The sequence below is a fragment of the Astatotilapia calliptera genome, chromosome 7 (assembly GCF_964374335.1).
Source record: "Astatotilapia calliptera chromosome 7, fAstCal68.1, whole genome shotgun sequence".
NCBI lineage: Eukaryota > Metazoa > Chordata > Actinopteri > Cichliformes > Cichlidae > Astatotilapia > Astatotilapia calliptera.
The window spans coordinates 13,960,444-13,979,556 of record NC_137428.1 but is presented as its reverse complement, the minus strand read 5'-3'; the positions used below and the strand labels follow the sequence as shown (position 1 = coordinate 13,979,556).

Sequence of the window (19,113 nt, the reverse complement as noted above, 5' to 3'; positions counted from 1 at the left end):
CTTCCTGTGCACATTCCCACTTAAATGCAACTTCCAGAGCTTGAAGCAGTAGATAGAAACCAGCAACAAGGAGTTACATTGCTGGCTCACCAGTGTTAGGGAATGCATCTGATACCAGCCTTATAAGTTCTGCAGCATATAGTCCTCCTGGTAGGATATGCCTGGATAACGGAGCCTTCGTGGCGGAAGCTGTTTTGCCACCAAACATTTTTGAAGGTTAATGTCTGACACTCATCCAGTGCTGTTGTCGTTAATGTGATCCAATCACAAAATGATTAAAATATTGTGAATAGAAAACCTAAAGAAAACTGAACAATACAACTTTATTTCAGACAATTATCTCATTTTTAATATAGCCATCAGTGTTATAATTCAAATATTACCATTTAATTTCCAAATTAAGAGCACAAAGAAATGTTGATTTGAAATTCCTCTAACACAACATTTTCAGGAGCCTTAACAAGTGATACATGTAGAGGTAAAAGTCAGTGTTTCCAAAATATGAAAGCATATTTTTTTTCCTCTAGTGAGTGATTAGCTTAAATCTTTAAGTCAGATTCTTCCTCAGTCAGCTTCAAGATTCTCCTGTTCCATGTTCACTCCGTTTGAACTGCCAATAGAAGAAAAACAGGACGCATGTAAACACCACCTACTCCAAATATCCTTGGGATAAGATGATTATAAAACTTTAGTAAGAGAAGCACTCACCGCATTCTTCAGCAAGTTCCCAGATTTGGTAAAGATATTTGTTTTTTTTAGGCTTAGTTTGGTGTGTTGCTCTGTGCTGTTATGTGAGGCAGCCTGGGTCTGTTTAGGCTGAGCAGGACTGGATGTGGGTTGTGAGGGTTGTGACAATGAATAAGAGTGAGGATTTAAGTTACTTTGGTTTGGAGTGTAGGGCTGAGATGGTGTGAAAGGCTGAGGTGGGATATAGGGCTGGTAAGGCGTGTAGGTCTGAGAAGGCGTGTAGGTCTGAGAAGGCGTGTAGGTCTGAGAAGGCGTGTAGGTCTGAGAAGGCGTGTAGGTCTGAGAAGGCGTGTAGGTCTGAGAAGGCGTGTAAGACTGTGGCAGAGAGGAGGACTGTGTTTGATTCGGTGCAAAGGGATTTGATTGTGAAAAACCTGGGGTGTTTGAATAAGGTTGTGTCTGTGCAAAGGACTGGGGCACTGCAGTGGAGTCAAGCAGAGCAGGTGGTGGCGGTGGTGGGAAGCTATCAACTCCATCCCCTTCATCCCCTGACACACCAAGCTCGTAATGCCTCTTCCTCAGTTCCCCCAAGCGTACTCGCTCCTGTTCCAGCTGGCTCTCCAGCTGCAGCACCTTAACCTGAAAGATTCAAAGAGCACAAGATCTGGCAATGGCTTCCAGACGTCTAAAAACCCAATGACCTAGTCTAAGATCCAAAACGGTCATTGCATGTTTTTAACTACATTGATTTCACATAGTCACAATACTGTTTCTTTAAAAGGTGGCTTAACTTGTCTTATACATGATCCAGAACAACAAGCAAGTTGCACATAAGGACAAACAATTAAACAATCCATTCAGAGACATGTTATCTGACCTGAGCTTCCATTTCTTCTTTTTTAAGCTTGATCAGAGACATGCCGGAGAAGTCCATCAAGCCTGTAAAGGCAACAATATCAGTTGGAGTGTCAAAGCTGCATCATAGAATAATCAGCCAATTTCATGGTTACTTTAAGCATTTAAACATTTTGATTAGTCTGGTTGATTTTATGCTAAACTGCTGCTGATCAAACGGACTAATGAGATAGATGAACAAAAAACCCTCACAAGCCTTAAAGCTGTAGGCTAGCTCAGCTATGCTATGCTCAGTGGTAGACAGGTTGGCCCGCTGTTTAACACAGTTAAGTATTAAGCAGCAGAAAGTGTCAGAAATAAGAGGCCAAAAAAAGGGCTAAAGTAAGTGTTAAACTTACACTCACCAAGTTGTATAGATTTATTGTTTGCTTACATGTATGTTGCCATTTTTAGCCAAAACTATGCTGTTATTATAAAGGGTTACTAAAAATGTGAAGCATCAGCTATTTTCTTGCAACATGAGCTTCTCCTCTCACCGTGGTCAGAGATCTGCTGCTGCCCGTTTTTGGTGGAGGTGACGACCACAGCAGCCATGTCATTTACATGCCTTGAGGCCTGCTGCAGCGTATTCAGCTTCTTGTTGTTGCGGTCAGCTTTTACCTGGAATGAGTAGCAGTAAGTTTGTTTTCCATAAGGACAGTTTTTCACTATGTGGTGCATGTATGGGCACAGAGCAGGCACATTTCAAAGGATGTAACTGGGTGACCATGCTGGCTGAGGTGGTTCTAAGTAGTTACATAAAGTCACAGAGCTGTATGCATGTTTTGTCTTTGTTCTAGGTTTTAATGTAATAATGGCTATTTCTACCTCTTTGAGACTCAGTCACTGAAGTGAAGTTTCCCTTTAAACCTGAAAGGCTTAAAAGGGAAATTTCACTTCATAAAAAAACCACGTCTTTTGGTTTCATTGAGAAATCAAATTTGGAAAGTAACCAGCAACTTCCACTGTCACATAAAAGCCAAAAGGCTAAGAAGAATTAAATTCCTTCCAAAATGTAGCAAAGCAACAATCATCAATGCGCAACTGTGCAATTTTCACGGGACAGTAGTGAATCTGTTTCATTCCATGGTGTACTTGCTTGAAAAAAGAAAAGAAAAAGAAAAAAAACAAAACGTCAAACAAATCACTTCATATTTGTATTTATAGAAAACAGATAGAAAGGCAATTGTACATTTTAGTAGCTTCACCATAATGCAAAAACAGCTTTCTGTTCATTCAGCTATAAAGATTGAGAAGAACATTCAGTAATGACAATTTTGAGTAACGCATCTGTGTGTATAATAATTTTAGAAAAAACCTGTAGCTATAAGGTACTTGAGGATGGTTTGGACAGAGTTAAAGGTGTAGTGAAGAGTGACCTATTGACCCCCGAACATTCATCTGAAGGTGTAAAAAGAACTGTTACTAAACATTGGCATATTTAACCTAGTACCTTAAAATAGCCTTTAATAGATCTCTTTTGTTAAGAAATTTGCTAAAACCAGAGAGATATGAATGAATGAAGGGTGGAACACCAAGGAATGCTGTGGATCAGCAGATACTTTTTTCCTTTCTTTTCATGCTTCGTATGATGTTCTTTCCCTTGAATGTAGAGCATTGCACACATTCTTTTATCACCTTTATGTTTTATGTTTCTAACATTGTGCTTAATGACACTGTTGTCGATTGGCATTTAGAGCCCATTTGGCATATATGTATGCCACTATCAGCTGCTTTAACTTGCACTGACAACAGTTTATTGCTGATACATGTCCAATTCTTTTTGCCCTTTGATAAATATAGTGAAGTGTTTGTTTGTTGTCAAGTGTTTGTTCACCTGGTAGTTTAAACCACATTTCCGTGGAGGCATTTTAGCCCACTCCTCTTGTTTTAGCCACACTGGAGAGTTTTTGTGCGTGAACATCATGTTTACAATCATGCCAAAAGAACTCTGTTGTATTTAAATTCTGATAATCCATGTTTCTCCTTCAGTGGATCATATGATCCAGCTCACTTTTGTTGTTTGTTAAAAAAACGAAAAACAAAACTGGATAGCCTCACTCTTGTCCAGATTTAGACCAAATATAGGTTATCAGTACTTTAACTGTGATGCAGGTGGCGCCAAAATTCAGACAAAAGAAAAAATCCTTAATTAATTATATTAAGTTTGATAGTAACAGCTAGTAACTTATAGTCCACAAATATGTTATTATATCAGTATCAATAAATTCATTTTATCCACGACCATGTTTACCTCACCTACTTTGACATGACATGTATGCAACAATTCAAGTTGAAAATACTGAGAAGTTTTTCTAATATTGAAGAGGCTAATTCATATATAACTGAAGTAACTGTACTCTGCTATATAAAAACATCTTAGAAACATGGTGTCTATCTAGATTGTTCTTGGAGTCATTTTTGACCTGGATATATCCTTCAAAATGCATATTAAACAAATATGTTGAAGGAGTTCATGCATTTATTACTTCTAGGTTGGACTACTGTAATTCATTATTATCAGGTTGTTCTAAAAACTCCCAGAAAAGCCTTCAGTTGACCCAGAAAAGAGAAAAGTGACAGGGACTAGAAAGAGGAAACATATTTCTGCCATTTTGGCTTCTCTTCATTGGCTCCCTGTTAAATCCAGATTGAGAGCTTCACTCTCAGACTGCTGGTATTCCTGTGGTTCCTTGGATATTTAAAAGTAGAAGGGGAGGTAAATCCTTCAGCTTTCAGGCCCCTCTTCTGTGGAACCAGCTCCTTTGATCCATTTCATCTCAGTAAATCAATAGTTGGTTGGGACTAGGTTTCACAGTGGATTAATAATGGATTGCATTTATATAGCGCTTTTCGAGACCCTCAAAGCGCTTTACAATTCCACTATTCATTCACTCTCACATTCACACACTGCTGGACGCAAGCTACAGATCTAGCCACAGCTGCTCTGGGGCAGACTGACAGAAGCGAGGCTGCCATATCGCGCCATCGGCCCCTCTGGCCATCACCAGTAGGCGGTAGGTGAAGTGTCTTGCCCAAGGACACAACGACCGAGACTGTCCGGCCCGGGGCTCGAACCGACAACCTTCCGATTAAAAGACCAACTGCCAACTCTTGAGCCACGATCGCTCCAATTCACCTAAAACCTTGGCTGATTGCGACCCACACCCATTTCCCTCATTGGCTCATGTGATTAGGTAGAGGATCAACAGGGGGTCCGTGACCCTCTTGGGGACACTCCCATAGGGCTTAAAATCAGGGACTCCACCAATTGCTGCAGTGAACTTGGGTTTATGTGACTAGATGCTTTATACCATAAATTGGTCCAACAGATGAATATGAGTGAGACTGGTCATGTTTGATAGACACCATAGCTGAGAATGTTTAATTTCTGTGGTAGGAGTACAAGCATAAGATGTGGTTGCAGGTGAGGGATTAAGTGTTAAAGCTTCCTGTGCACATTCCCACTTAAATGCAACTTCCAGAGCTTGAAGCAGTAGATAGAAACCAGCAACAAGGAGTTACATTGCTGTTAGGGAATGCATCTGATACCAGCCTTATAAGTTCTGCAGCATATGCTCCTCCTGGATGACCTTCACAAACATTAGGCTTAAATGACTTTTTCAAGCTAGATTTTGGTAGTTTTTTTCCCCCTTAATAAATAAAATCATTATTTAAAACTGGATTTTGTATTTACTTGGTTTATCTTTACCCAATATTAACATTTGTTTGATAAACTGAAACATGTAATTGGGAAAATATGCAAAAACACAAGAAATCAGGCAGAGGGCAAATGTGTTTTCACAGTATTGTTAATTTAACAGAGGAGTGCTGGTACTTTTTTTTTTTTAAATTCCACATTTCTTCAAGATTCGAGAGCCTGAACATGACTTTGTATGTTGATACCTAACAAACCAACACAAATATGTTTGACATGAGTTTGTACCTTGGAAGCAGCAACTAGCTGAGCAGTGCTTGCAGCAATCTCATGTGAGCAGGCGATGAGCTCCTCATATGTGCCTTTTTCACCCACAACCCGGTCAGCTGAGTCCCTAAACATGAAAGTAAACCATCCATTTACAGTTTTATTTATTATTTACAAATTGTATTGTTCAGAATATCAATCAGTAAGTGGGTTTTGATAAATTTCTGAACTTACAGCAGCTGTGTGGCCCCCCAGCCCACAGCTTTGGAAGCAGAGATGAGTCCTTCGGTCCAGCGAGAGTTTTTGGCATAGAATTCAGTAACAGTTGCTGCACCCTGACAGCACAAATGGAACAAATGGGTCACTCGATAAAACACCAACTGCAGATTCTGCTTCTTGCTCATTGCCAAAATTTAGCAAAATGCTAAAACACTGGATATATTGAAATTTATAGGTAAGACTGTTAGTTGTTCAAATGGTATCACAATGGAGAAGATAATTGGAGCCTCTCTTCCCTCCATCACAGACACTATTCGCACCCACTCAGCATTGTGGAAGACCCCACGGACCCCTCACACACACACACTCTGCTGCCTTTTGGCAAGTGTTACCAGAACATTCAGGGCCTCACTGCCAGACTGCGAAACAGTTTCTTCCCCCAAGCCATCAGACTGTTGAACACTCAGTGACTGGACTGACACACACACACACACGTCTGTAAGCCCCACTCACACACAATTTTGCTCGAGAGCTTTTAGCTCTAAAAAGGCCACTTTTACATGTTAATGTGAAGAAGAATAAGGTAATAATAATAAAGGATAATCATGATTTTTCCCACATTTTTTCCATTCTGCATCGTGTTTGATGAATAAAAAGACAGAATGTCTGAACTTGTCCTGCAATTTTATCTTTAGGGTGACATCAACTTACCCTTCCTCCTTCCACAATGTCTTTCTGTAGGTCAGTAGCAGCAGTCACCAGCATGTGAACAGCCTGGAGAGAAGAGAGAGCACCACAGTAAATACAGGAAACAAGAGTTAACTAAAGTTCACAAAATTATTTGAATATTGCCCACTTTCCTACCTTCATCAGGTCTGAGCAGGATCCCAGGATACTGTGATGAAGCAAACACACAGATTGTAAGTAAGAGAGGAGGAAAATAACCACCACAGAAATAAATAATTTTATGATGATTCTTTAGGATTTTTCTTACTTCTGATTGACCTCCAGTTTGACACCAGTATTGTCTTTCTTTGCCTGACTCAGTATTTCCTATGAAAAAAAAAAAAAAGAAAGAACAGATGTCTATGTGAGATAAATGATAGAAATATAATTCAGAGAACAGTAGCTTTGCGTAGACAGGTCATAGTAGAGAATGCTTATTTTTGATATATCAAAAAGATCATCTTATATATATTTTATAAATTATCTGATGGTTGTTCTTACATCCATTCGCAAGACAGCCTCTTCAATGGCAGAAGATGTGGCGAGCATCTCTTTGTCCACCATGCTTCCTAGTTCTTCTTTTAGCACATCATGCCCTTTCGGACGCAAATCCTAAACAAGAGTCACACAGTTACAGCAAACATGAGTCTCAGTAGCGAGTATTGAGAGGTCAAGTTCAGGATCTTTGGAAACCTGCAAAAAAGTTGGCACTTTTCTTGCCATTATCTCAATAACATGGAAACATGGTCATGGAGGGAGCGGTTCACTGCTCACCCACCCTCATTTTCAATTTTACACATACACACTTGACAATTTCTCTCTCTCACACTCATACATACACACAATACTGTCTTGTTAATTGGTTAAATATAAATTCAGTCCCACCTGTCCTACAGCGAGGATGCGTTGAACAGTATAGCGTATTGCAGACGGGTCTGCTCGCTGTAAACTCGCCTGAATCTTCAAATCCTTCAAGAAGTGAAGGCAGTGATTGGCACAGTCCCGACAGCTGTCAGTCAGATCTGTATGAGTCCAACACACAGCATTCAACTTTCTGTGTAGAAAATATTTAGCAAGTGTTACGACAGTTACAACAACTATGTACGTTTCTTACAGTTCGCCTGGTCGACAGGGGCTGAGTGAGATGTTGCCGATCCGTTAACAATTGTGTCAGCAGCAAGGTGGGAAAACTGTGTGACTGCTCTTAGCAAACCACTGGCATCTAGACAGAACAGGGAAGGATTAAACAAACTAATCAGTTGATGTACCTGACTTGAACTGAACACACCCACAATTCCCAACGTACCATTACTGTTTCCCAGATAGGCCGAGTGGCTCTGCTGCATTTTGTCAATAGAATTCAGGGTGATTTCCGCTCGGTTCACCAAATAATCTGTCAAACACAAAGAACTGATCAAAAACAAACTGTATGGAAAAGCAAAATGGCAAGGTCTGAGGATTAAAGATTTTTGGTTACCATGTTAATTTATTGTATAAAGTTTTGTGTAGCTGTGCTGAAGTAACAACTTATAGTTTTCCATCATGATGAATCGTTAAATGTGTGTGTAGACTGAATCTTTATTTTCAGTGGAGGATTTTCCATATCATAATGTGCACATCTGCACATCTGTGTTGAAGATTGCTGTTGCTATTGAATGCTATGAGTTATATGAAGAACTTCAGTCATCTCTGAAATTTAAAAGGCATCAGCCATGTGTTTACTTTCTTCGTGTGTTTCCTCAAACAGATGAACCAATGTCAATATTTATTAATGTCTTAGAATAGAGGTTTGCTGATTTTATTCAGTTTGTTTTGTTTTTGTATTAAAATGCCTATTCTATGGCTTTTCTTTGGTTATATAATGTACTGCACACTTTTCAAACACATGGGCAACTGAATGCAAATAAATAAAAAGCTTCCGTCCTTAAAATATTTTTTAAAAACTCTTTTTAAAGGGATTTTCTTTGAGGAGGGAAAATAATAGTGATTTTACCAGGAGAGCTGATGCAGCGGACATGTATAGGGTCATCCAGTTTGGCCACAGCGTCCAGTATGATGCCCTCAGCTTCCACCACTGCACACTGTAGCAGACAAAACTGCTCCTCCTGCAGCTTCTGGGCTAGCTGACTTTCACGAGAAGCCTGATTTATCACACACACATACACACGAAGTTAATAATTAGTCAGTTATAAAGTCTTAAAATAGAGCGACAAACAGAAAACTGGACCTGTTGCTGTAACTGGGCATGTAAGCCTCCCAGTTCCATGCTGCTCCTCTGCCTCTCCTGCTCTAGAGAGGACTGTTGAAGATGAGTTTGTTGTCTGAGGGTTTTCAGCTCAGCCTCCTGTTCCCGCATCATACGCAGCAACCCCTCCTTTTCCACCTGCAGCCCTGCCAGTGTGTTGTTTAGCTGGGTACCACTCTGAGAAACAGATTTTAAAAACGTTTTTCCATTTACAAATAAGTCTTATCTTATAATCTTCAAGGCTTGTAGATGCTAGAAAATAAGTTTACAGCAGTTTTGATCTAAATGTTCTGACCATTTCTTTGCTTTGCAGGATGTTGTTTGCTTGTGTCAGTTCTGCTCGTGTGGATTCCAAATCTCGCTTGAGCCTGTCAATTTCCAACTTCTGTGCTGCATTTATGGCAAGCTACAGGAAACACAGAAGACACAGAAAAGCAGACAGAATTATATTATACAACAAGTTTAGGGGCACTTTTGTGCCAATTATAAATGCTTCCAGTACAGCAAAGAAAAACACAATCATCAATGAGGCAAATAAAGTAAAAGTAAACACAAGACAGAGCTGTGTTTGATAAGGAAGTAAAAAGAAAGATGGGCCTAAGTGGTTCAAGGCTGAACAACCAATATCATGACAAAGGTCAGGCAGTCCTTTTACACGCAGTGTTACAGATGTTGTACAGAGGCTATAGGAGGGAGACAATATGTGGAATAGAAATCTGGTTCTGAGGCTTTTAATCTTAGCTTTTAAAGTCTGACAGTGTTACAGGACTGTCATGCCAAGTTAATGGAGCACTCAACCAGTTTGGAAAGTTCATTTAAAGATCACTAACATGGCTTGATACCTGGATATTTATAGCTCTAAGGAGTAAGTATGATTTTATAATGTAGTTTAACATAAAGAGGTTAAAACTGAATTGATATTTGAACATGTCTTAAACAAAGCTACTGAGCCAATTCAATTTTATTGTATTTATATCGCACCAAATCACAATAAAAGTTGCATAGTGCTTTGAACTGCAATTGAAAAGACCCTACAATAATACAGAGAAAACACATAAGCAAAGCGTTACAGATATCAAAATACCAAAGTGTGGACATTTTTTGCAATGCCTGAAGACGAAATCTTTCCATTCATCCTCTGCTACTTATTCAATTCAGTGTTGTGGTTGGGTACCTAACCTAGCTGTCACAGGGCAAGAGGAGGGATAAACCCTGGATAGGTTGGCAGTCTATTCCTGAGCTAATACATTATTGATATATTAATATCATTAGCCCTGTGAAAGACATGTTGTATTTCACTCTGGACCTTTTAGTGATGCGTGTTTCAGACCTGCTGCTGTAGCTGAGCTCTCAGATCCTCCAGCTCTCGGTTGGTCCTGTCTCTCTCCAAGTCCAGGGAGCTCTGCTGCAGTTGTGCCTGTTGTCTCAGAGTGGTAAGCTCTGCATCTTTTTCTCTTGCAGAGCGTAGCAGCACTTCCCGCTCAGCCTGCAGAGCTGTCAAACTGCTGCTCACCTGAGATCCCTCCTAAAGAAACACAAAGACATCTTGAGAACTCATACTCATATGAGAACTCAATGCCCAATGTGTTTTTGGCATTGGTTATCAGGCACCAAGATGCTTTCAACACTCTAGAGCCTATCCCAGGTACTATAGGATGAGTCTGAGAAGTACGTGAGGATGGGATATATGCGACGACAGACAGTAGTTAGGTGTGCGGTAGATGTTAAAGATGGGTTCAAGATGGAGGCAAGACTACATGAGGGATTGGCTCTGAGCCCCTTATTGTTTGCAATGGTGATGGACAGGTTAACAGATGAGGTCAAGCAGGAGTAAAGGTGAAGCTGCAAGGAGCAATAGTGATGGTAGATGAATTTTTTATAACTGGGGTCAACAATTCACATAAACAGACAAGCACAAGCGAGGGAAGAAGAGACTGCAGGCAGGGTGGAGACAAATGTCAGGGACAATTAGTGACAGCAGGATAGCAAAAGTCAGGAGGACAAGCTAGAGGTAGAAAAGTTAAAGATGTTACGTTTTTCATTAGGGGTAAAGAGGACGGACAGGATTAGAATTACTATATCAGAGAAATTAGTACATTGAGGTCGACCATTATGAAGACAAAGTTAGGGAGGCAAGGCTGAGATGGTTTGGATATATGCAAAGGAGGGCTAGAAGCTATACTGGAGAAAGGTTGTTAACTTTAGAGCTGCCAGGCAGGAGGAAAAGAGGAAGGACCACTGCAAAGGATTCGTGGATGTAGTGAAGGAGGACATGCAGAGGGTTGGTGTGACAGAGAAGGATGCTTGGAACAGGTTGAGATGGAGGCAGATGGCCAGCTCTGGCAACCCCTGAAAGGAGCAGCTGAAAGAACAACAAGGGTTTTCCCAAAAGTCTAAAAATAGATGTGTTCTGCCATGAAATCTGTGGTCATATTACAGTCTTACCTTCTCTTTACTCTCCAGAGTACTGCGCAAGGTGGCAAGCTCTGCTCTTTGCTCCAGCAGTTCTTGGTTCAGGCGGTCCACCTCCATCTGCTGCTGATTCATCTGATCAGGACGAAAAAAGAAAAAGAAAGAAAGAAAAGATCAATAGTGACAACAGCTTTTGTTCATCAACACAAAACTATGTCTGATGCAGGTCTTACCACATTGCTTTTCTCCCGTCGTAGATTTTCCAGCTCAGTTTCTAGCTGATATTTAGCCCTCTGCAAATCATCGTGCTCTTGTTTGGTGCTTGACATAATCTTCACCGTTTCTGTATTCTGCACATGATTAAAATACATTCCATAATAACTAAGAAGGTAAAGGCTGTGTTTCTCATTGCTACAAAAATGAGAAACACAGGAAAACAGCAGGATGGGGTCTGTAAGAAGGTAACAAAATTCACCTATCACCATCTCCAATTATCTCTATCATTAATTGAGTTGAACAATGTGGTTCAACGTTCTAATTTCAATTTTTAAAAGGCGACAGCTAAGGAAGTTAAAAATAAACATAAAAGAAACTGCAATTTACCTTCTTCATTAGGTCAGCATGGCTGCTAACCAGCTCTGCATGTCTCTCTTTAAGTTGAGTGAAACGAAGCTCTGCTGCTTGAGCTCTGCCTGTATAGTTAGGAAGAAGATGCACCTTTTTACTCAGTTTTAGCTCTTTTTGTATTGCTAATTCAGCTGCATGCTCACATCTGAACTCTCACCATCTGCCTCCTTGAATCCAATCTGTGCCCCGATGTTAGCCACATTAGTGCTTCGTAAAGCCTCCACTTCCATGCGCAGGTGTTCGTTTTCAACCATTGCCATCTGCTTGTGGGTGCGCTGCTCCTCGACCTCAGCCTGCAGTCGGTTCACTTGACTCTTTAACTCTGTTACACACCTCTGAGCCTGGGGAAGGAAGAAGAAACTTACAATTATTGACAAGGACTTCTTGTCTTGCTGTTTTGGTTAATTTGTGAACAACACAGAAACAAACACATTTTACAATTACAAGCTGTAAATGAGACATTTGAACATAAACTTGGTAATGTTTCAATATGACTTTCAATATACAAGTCCTAATGAATGCACAATGATCACAATGTATCAATATCACCAATCACAAAGCAGAGGATGCTACAGTTAGCATCCTCTTAGCCATCATATGGAAGGACCATGGCTGACTGCATAGAGGAAGGGTTTTCAGATTTATGTGACCAGCCACTCCAACACTGTCATCTTATCCCATTTACCTCATTCTTGAAGATCTGTAATTCTGGTTTCAGAACATCTAGCTCTCTCTTCAGACTGTCATTTTCCATTTCTCTCTGCTCCACTGAAGAATCAGGTGTTCTCATTTGGTTGAGCAGATAGTACTGGTTTGATAAAAAGCTACATATCAGCACTGACACCACACAAAGCTGGTGGAATTTCAAAGTACCATATCCTCTGACAACTATGTACCATACCTGTGGCATTTGAGAAGCTTCTCTAAACTCTGGTTGTGGCTCCACATCCTCCTCCTCCTCATGATGCTCCTCATTTGGCGTCACTACTACTGGTTTTTTGTACTCAGCCAAGGCAGCGGCTCGGAGGAAGTTTGGAGGAGCCTGAGGGGCAATGATACAATTAACATACACAAAAGGCACAAAAACAGAAGGAGCAAAGCACGTATATGTTAAAAAAATAAATCTGTGGCACTTACATCTGGGAGATCTGGGATCTGGATGAAAGTTTTAAAGAACTCCATTTCTCTGGCTTTGTCAAAGAACTGTGTGAGGCTACAGAAAAAAATAACAGTCAGTGTCAGACCTCTTCTTTTAAGGTCACTGTCGTTCTTTGTCGTTTTCAGATTTTTATTTACATGTTTTTCATTGTAATGGAAATTAGGTTTTAGCTACCACTTAAACAGCAAATGTATTTTACTTTGTTCCTGTTAAATAGATTAGTGAGTTTCTCTAATAAATAATTCACCTCATAAACAGATCACGGAACCGGTCTCTGTGTCCAAGAAGAACATCTGGAGAAATGCCTGTGACGAAAAGGTTATGATTGATTTAAGGCATTTTTTAAATAATGCTGACTATTTCATGATTTATTTTAATAAATAAATATTTGTTTTTCACTCACGGCTGTGAAGCTTAAACAACAATCGCACACAGAAGTGATAGAGAAAGCTGCAGTCCTGTATGAGAGGTATGAGTGGCATCAGTCTGCACTGCCCAGCTGGAGTTGTAGATTTGGCCTGGTTGGCCTCCACCTGGCGAAATACTATTTGGCATTAAAGCCAAATTAGGGAATTTGATTAGGGGTTTTTAACTTGCTGAAGAACAGAATGAACACTAATGTGTTGGTTCAAACTATCTATTTTTTAGGTAAACTAAGGCGTATTATTTCAAGGAATCTCCAGTTGGCGTGGTGCAGAAAACACGACACACACTACAGTAATGTACAACATTTGCAGTACAACTTTTACAAAATGCTGCAGCCCTCCTTTTGACTCTTGTGAAGAGACACCAACATATTACTCCAGTGCTTGCTTCCCTTCATTGGCTTCCAGCGAGTTTTAGAATTAAATTTAAAATCTTACTTTTGACTTATAAAGCGCTAAATGGCCAGGCACCAGACTATTTGTCTGACCTTTTGCAGCTTTATACGCCCTCTAGAGCCCTTTGATCAAGTGATCATATACTCCTTATCTTACACAAGTCTAGGATGGTTCATAGAGGGGATCGGCGTTTGTGGTTGTGGCGCCGAAAATGTGGAACGATCTACCTCTCCAGAAAGCACTTCTGGATGGATGCAAACTGCATTTCGTTGCCCTGTACCTGTGCATGTGCAATGACAATAAAGTTGAATTCTATTCTATTCTATTCTCTCCACATTAGAAAGGCCCCAACTGTCACATCTTAAAACACATTTTTTTCACTTTGGCTTTTGATACTGCACGAGAGTTACCAATTCTTTTTATCCTAATTTCCTTTTAATTTTCTTACCTGTTGTTGATGTTAATGTCACTGCTTAATTATTACTTTGTACAGCACTTTGGTCAACTCTCTGTTGTTATTAAATGTGCTTTATAAATAAATAAATGAAATGAAAATAATGTCAGAAAGTATTGAGAGACTGATCAAAATATTCCTGGTTTAAGTAGCAACTTATTCTAAACTAGTTACTAGTATTGTGTGTGTGTGGGTGTGTGTGTGTATATATATATATATATATATATCCATCTATCTATCTATCTATCTATCTATAAAATGACCCTCCTAACGGACTAACCTGTGTCAGCCATCTTGAGTCCAGCATCCAGGTAATCCAACAGCTCCTGTGTCATATCCAGCCTACAATATAAAACATTTAACAAGAAATATTCAAGCAGAACTGAAACACATTACCTGTGCTTAAAAAAAAGTGGACGACTTACACTTTGTTCATGTCACTTCCTGCTTCCTTCTCCAAAGTCTCATCACTGGCCTCCAGGTTGCCTGGGATAACCTTGTGCTGTAAAAAAAAAAAAAAAGTCATATTATGCTACTTAATTAAAACAACTGATTAAGGAACCCTTTCCTGTAGCACATGGATGTTAGCTGCCTACAGACAAGAAAGCCTGTATTGTACTAATTAAAGGTTTTCTAAAAATTCTGTACAATTGTCTTTAATTGCCAGAAATGTTTAACCTTTATTTATGAGAGAGTAAAACTGTTAATACACTTCTTTTGGAAGTGTTTCCAGGATTATGATGGGCACACAAAGAAAGCTCTGTTTGGTTAGGATCTGAGGCCTTTAACTAAGGCTAATAGAAGCAGTGAAGGCAAAGTGTGTCCAAACTTTTGACTGATACAGTACATGCTCGTGTTTTTCCTCCTTTTTTCACGCTTAACTGACTGCCATTTGGATTAGCCGCTTTTTATGTTTTTTGAAATGTTAAAGGTATATAGTATGGTCCGTATATGGTAAGGTATATGAGCAGTTCAATTTAAGTACAACTGTACTTACAGTAGTAAGTACAGTTTAAGTACACAGGAGATTGTGTAAGTCTGCATGTGGGTAGGAACAGCAATACAGAGCATTTTGTTTCTAGTTCTTGAAACAAGAAAGCAACAAAACACCGATTATGCTGTAAAAATGTACCTTTGTTCCAACGTAACACTAAAATTATGAGTAATTACCTTTTTATGAAATTCCATTTTTTGGCAGAGGTATTTGGAAGACAAGGCGACAATGTGCCCATATCGATCATGCAAGTTTCCCTGGACAGGAAAGAAAAAAAACAGAACAAAAAAAAAAAGAAAGAAAAAAAAAAAAGAGTTTGTTGCTTAGAAAACAATCATATTTAAACTGAATCACCTTACTAACCCAACAACCAACTCAGTCAACACAAATATTTTAATAAATATTAATGCGAGTCATACTGATGTTTCCAAATATGGACAAACAAAACCACCAATTTAAAAAAAATAAACAAAAACAAACAAAAAAGGACTATTTTAGAAATCAACATCTTAAAAAGGTGAAACAAAGATGCATGTAACTGCAGATCTTTTTACAAACTCTCAATATGAAAAATAAAGCTTTTTAATAGATAAACCTCCAAACTGTATTCTCTAGTTTAAATATAAGCTGCGGCTTCAATATGGCAGCTACTCACCCAGAGGGTGCCCATATCTTTCACATTACGACAGTATCTGTAAGAATCCGTCACCACCTGTACATCAAACAGACACAAGAGATTACATATCACCAACCGGAGCGCGGGAGAGTATAAGGTGAAGGAAATGCAAAAAACTGAACTTACATTTCTGTGTCCATCCCTGAGGATTTTGTGAACCAGATAGCAAAACTTCCAGCTCACAATGGAGTTGCTGGATAGAGGTAGGTTCAAGACATACGACCAGAAGGCCGTAGCTCCACCCTCTTTATGAGTTCCCATGATGATATCTGTACAGCTGTCAAGGAGACTCCCAAGTACCAATGCACAAACAGTTCAAAGAAAGTACGGACACACTATCGCAGTCGACTGTCAAACTGTCTGAAAAATGAATGCAGGGTGGCAAAGCCTTCAACAGGCAACCTTTTTAACTGGTTGGCAGGGTGGTGACTGCTCTGGTTGAAATAAAAAAAATCTGAGAATATCTGGTTGATCTGAGAAGATTTAAATTATGACTTCAGTAAATGTTTTCCCGATACATTCATTTACTCAGTCCCTAGTTTGAAATTGTACTAAATACAATATGTTCATTTTGTAAATTAAGGCCCCACTTACTGGGTGTCCCCTGATAACGACTGTGTTACGGCTATTCTTCCCGTCCCATGCAAGGACACCTGGATTGGCTGGAGGACTGTTTACTTAGCCTGATAGGCCGAAGGACACTGTCTCAGCTAAACTATGGACACGCACACACATACACTTACACTGATAAGCACTCACTCATCCCCCCTCCCTTTCCAACGCCTTCGATGCTTGTGCCCTACCGGGGAAGATGGCAGTCAACTGGACCAGCGCAGATATGCTGCAGGACCGGATGCGCTGTATACACCGGCTCTCTCTTACCCTTTACCGCCCCTGTTGCTTGTCTTGTGTTTCTATGGTGTATTGATAGTCATGTGCTTTTGTGCTGAGGTGTTTTTTCTGTTATCAAACTGTTCTCCCACTAGGAGCTCAGTCTGAGTGGAGTTTTTTTTCTCCTCCTCTTACCTCATGTAGTGTATTTTCGTTGTTTTTTTCCTATCAGCCTACCTTTCTGACATGTCTCCCCAATGTGATGTTTGTGTAAAGTTGGTCAGAAGGTTCCTTTGTAAGTGCGCATGCGCCATTAGCGTGCTGCCTGCTGTAACCCTAATTTCCCTCGGGATTAATAAAGTATTCTGATTCTGATTTATTGCATTTTAATACAATTTATGATTTGGGCTTTCAAAAATTATGAAAAAATCCTGGGGGGAATTAGTTGTTTTCATTCACTTTTTCTATTAAGCTTTCATTCTGAATTGTAATTCAAACAAACCCCCTGCACATCAGAGCGGTGTGCTTCCACCCCTCTGTGGCTATCAGTTTCAGTCACTCTGGCTACTGTACAGGTCTTCTGAGAGTCCACTGGCCCCTTGGCTCCCTTTGCTCACCGTAGATGCCTGGTGGTGCCCATGTGAAATTGGTTCAAAAACACCACCACAATCAGGACTTAACTCTCCTGGATCCATGACGACCACTTGGTCCTCTCACCTCTTTTTGTTTTCTGTTTAAATTATACTGACAGCTTAATAAATCCCTGTAACAGTTTAATACAGTTCAATAACTGCATGAGGTTTTCTAAGTGACAATAAACACAAGCATAACATTGATTGCCATAACTGAGCAGTTTCATCATAAAAGGAGAGACTGACACCGCTCGGATCATATGAAGAGATAGAATCCCTCAGTTCCTCAATTAGATCAACATCACAATTATGATTTTTTTTTAAAAAGAGATGGTGACAGTGGATAAGCTTAAGACAAAGGGGGAGAGAAAGCAATGGTTTATATACAGTCAACATATTTTACACACGCTATGGCTTTGATCTAGGGACAACTGCTGGTCAGTTCACCACTTTACCATACACTGAAATATTCCAAACATTACTGCATGTATAGTCAAAGTTGAAGAGTGTTGGACAGTTGAAAACTCAAGAAATCACGTATCTAAACTGATTGACTGATACATTTCTCAGGCTGTTATTTGCCAGAGGTGGGCGATAACTAAAGTTGATAACTAAAAAAAGGTGTTGAGGGTCTCCATCAGATAATTCTTTTTAAAGAAAATGTTATGTTAACTTTAAAATATGTTAACTGACAACTTTACAAAGACTTTCAGCAAAGTTGATCAAAGGCATATTGTGACTTTTTGCAATTAATAATCCATTTTTTTAAAGGAGAGGTCCTGATTCCCCCCCCCCCCTCCGGTATTGCCAACAACTTTTCACTCATGCATTCAAATGTCTAAATGTCTCAAGATGCTCTCCAGAATGTGACATTTAGCACATACACTGAGGATCCCCAAAAGCCGAATCTCAGTTGCTTTTCTTTAATTTGATACCTATGAAGCCTACCCAAATACCTTACAGGGATTCGGTTTTATTTCCTTAGCAAATGTTAGCATTGTCCCAATAAGCCAGTCAGCATGAGCTATTTATAAAAAAAATAAAGATGTATATATGAAATTGTATTTGTTTTGTATATCCAGTAAGCCTGGTTAGCAGGAAACCTGCTGTTAAAAGGATACTGCGTACATGTTTGTCTTTTGGTGGTGTTTCAGCTGTGGTGACAGCTTTGCTGATGCTGTGGAGCTAAAAGAAATGAAAGAAGAGCAATCAGGACACGAGGAACTAGTTAACACAGCCACATCAGATTGAACTTCAAGATTAAGACATGACAGAAATAACACCAGTGAATTTCCTTGACACGTGATATATTTAACAAGATTTTCCACTAATATGTCAGAAGAAGTGAAGAATTTGACATTTCGATACTGTCTGGTAGTACCCATTTGACAGTTAAAACTAGTTATCATCAAGTACACGGTGTGAACAATAAGGAAGACTTTAAAATCCACAGATTGGGGGGAAAGACATCAAAAAGTTATCCGTCACAGGAACAAAGTGACTAACCTGTTGTTTTCCGAACTGTTCTTTCTCCGCAGCCAAAGCCTTTTCCGTCTTATTATCACTCTTATTCTTCGTTTTACTCATGTTTTCACCGAAAAATAGAGACACATAAATCCAAAGTGGTCCCACACACAGGTTCAGGCTCCTTGTCCGTGCTCTCGCGCCTCGTTAAACCACAAAGGTGAGTCAGGTGCGGCGCGCGCACGTCACCACAATCCTGCTGGTTTGGCTAGCTCCTTCAAATTACCACAGGATGCTTTAAAAAAGCTGTCCGAACAAAGCAGCTTCCATCCAAACCCATAAATAAC

The 19,113-nt window shown here is 39.7% G+C and overlaps 1 protein-coding gene across 1 annotated transcript; it reads right to left on the bottom strand.

Annotated features, from left to right (window-relative positions):
* Window positions 1–309: 309 nt before the first annotated feature.
* Window positions 310–19,021, bottom strand: hip1ra (huntingtin interacting protein 1 related a). The gene is made up of 33 exons (XM_026173070.2): window positions 18,809–19,021; window positions 18,424–18,487; window positions 15,966–16,108; window positions 15,819–15,875; window positions 15,340–15,420; window positions 14,595–14,671; window positions 14,450–14,511; window positions 13,298–13,438; window positions 13,142–13,199; window positions 12,873–12,948; window positions 12,637–12,777; window positions 12,421–12,543; window positions 11,893–12,076; window positions 11,712–11,800; window positions 11,342–11,458; window positions 11,142–11,243; window positions 10,027–10,221; window positions 8,992–9,102; window positions 8,679–8,873; window positions 8,445–8,592; window positions 7,758–7,844; window positions 7,566–7,673; window positions 7,337–7,473; window positions 6,953–7,063; window positions 6,720–6,778; window positions 6,590–6,620; window positions 6,437–6,499; window positions 5,741–5,841; window positions 5,528–5,633; window positions 2,079–2,202; window positions 1,565–1,626; window positions 709–1,326; window positions 310–610 (listed from the first exon to the last, which is right to left on the bottom strand). Exons 1-33 carry the CDS (start codon window positions 18,887–18,889, stop codon window positions 575–577), a joined length of 3,888 nt encoding a protein of 1,295 aa, XP_026028855.2. The 5' UTR covers window positions 18,890–19,021; the 3' UTR covers window positions 310–574.
* Window positions 19,022–19,113: the final 92 nt, after the last annotated feature.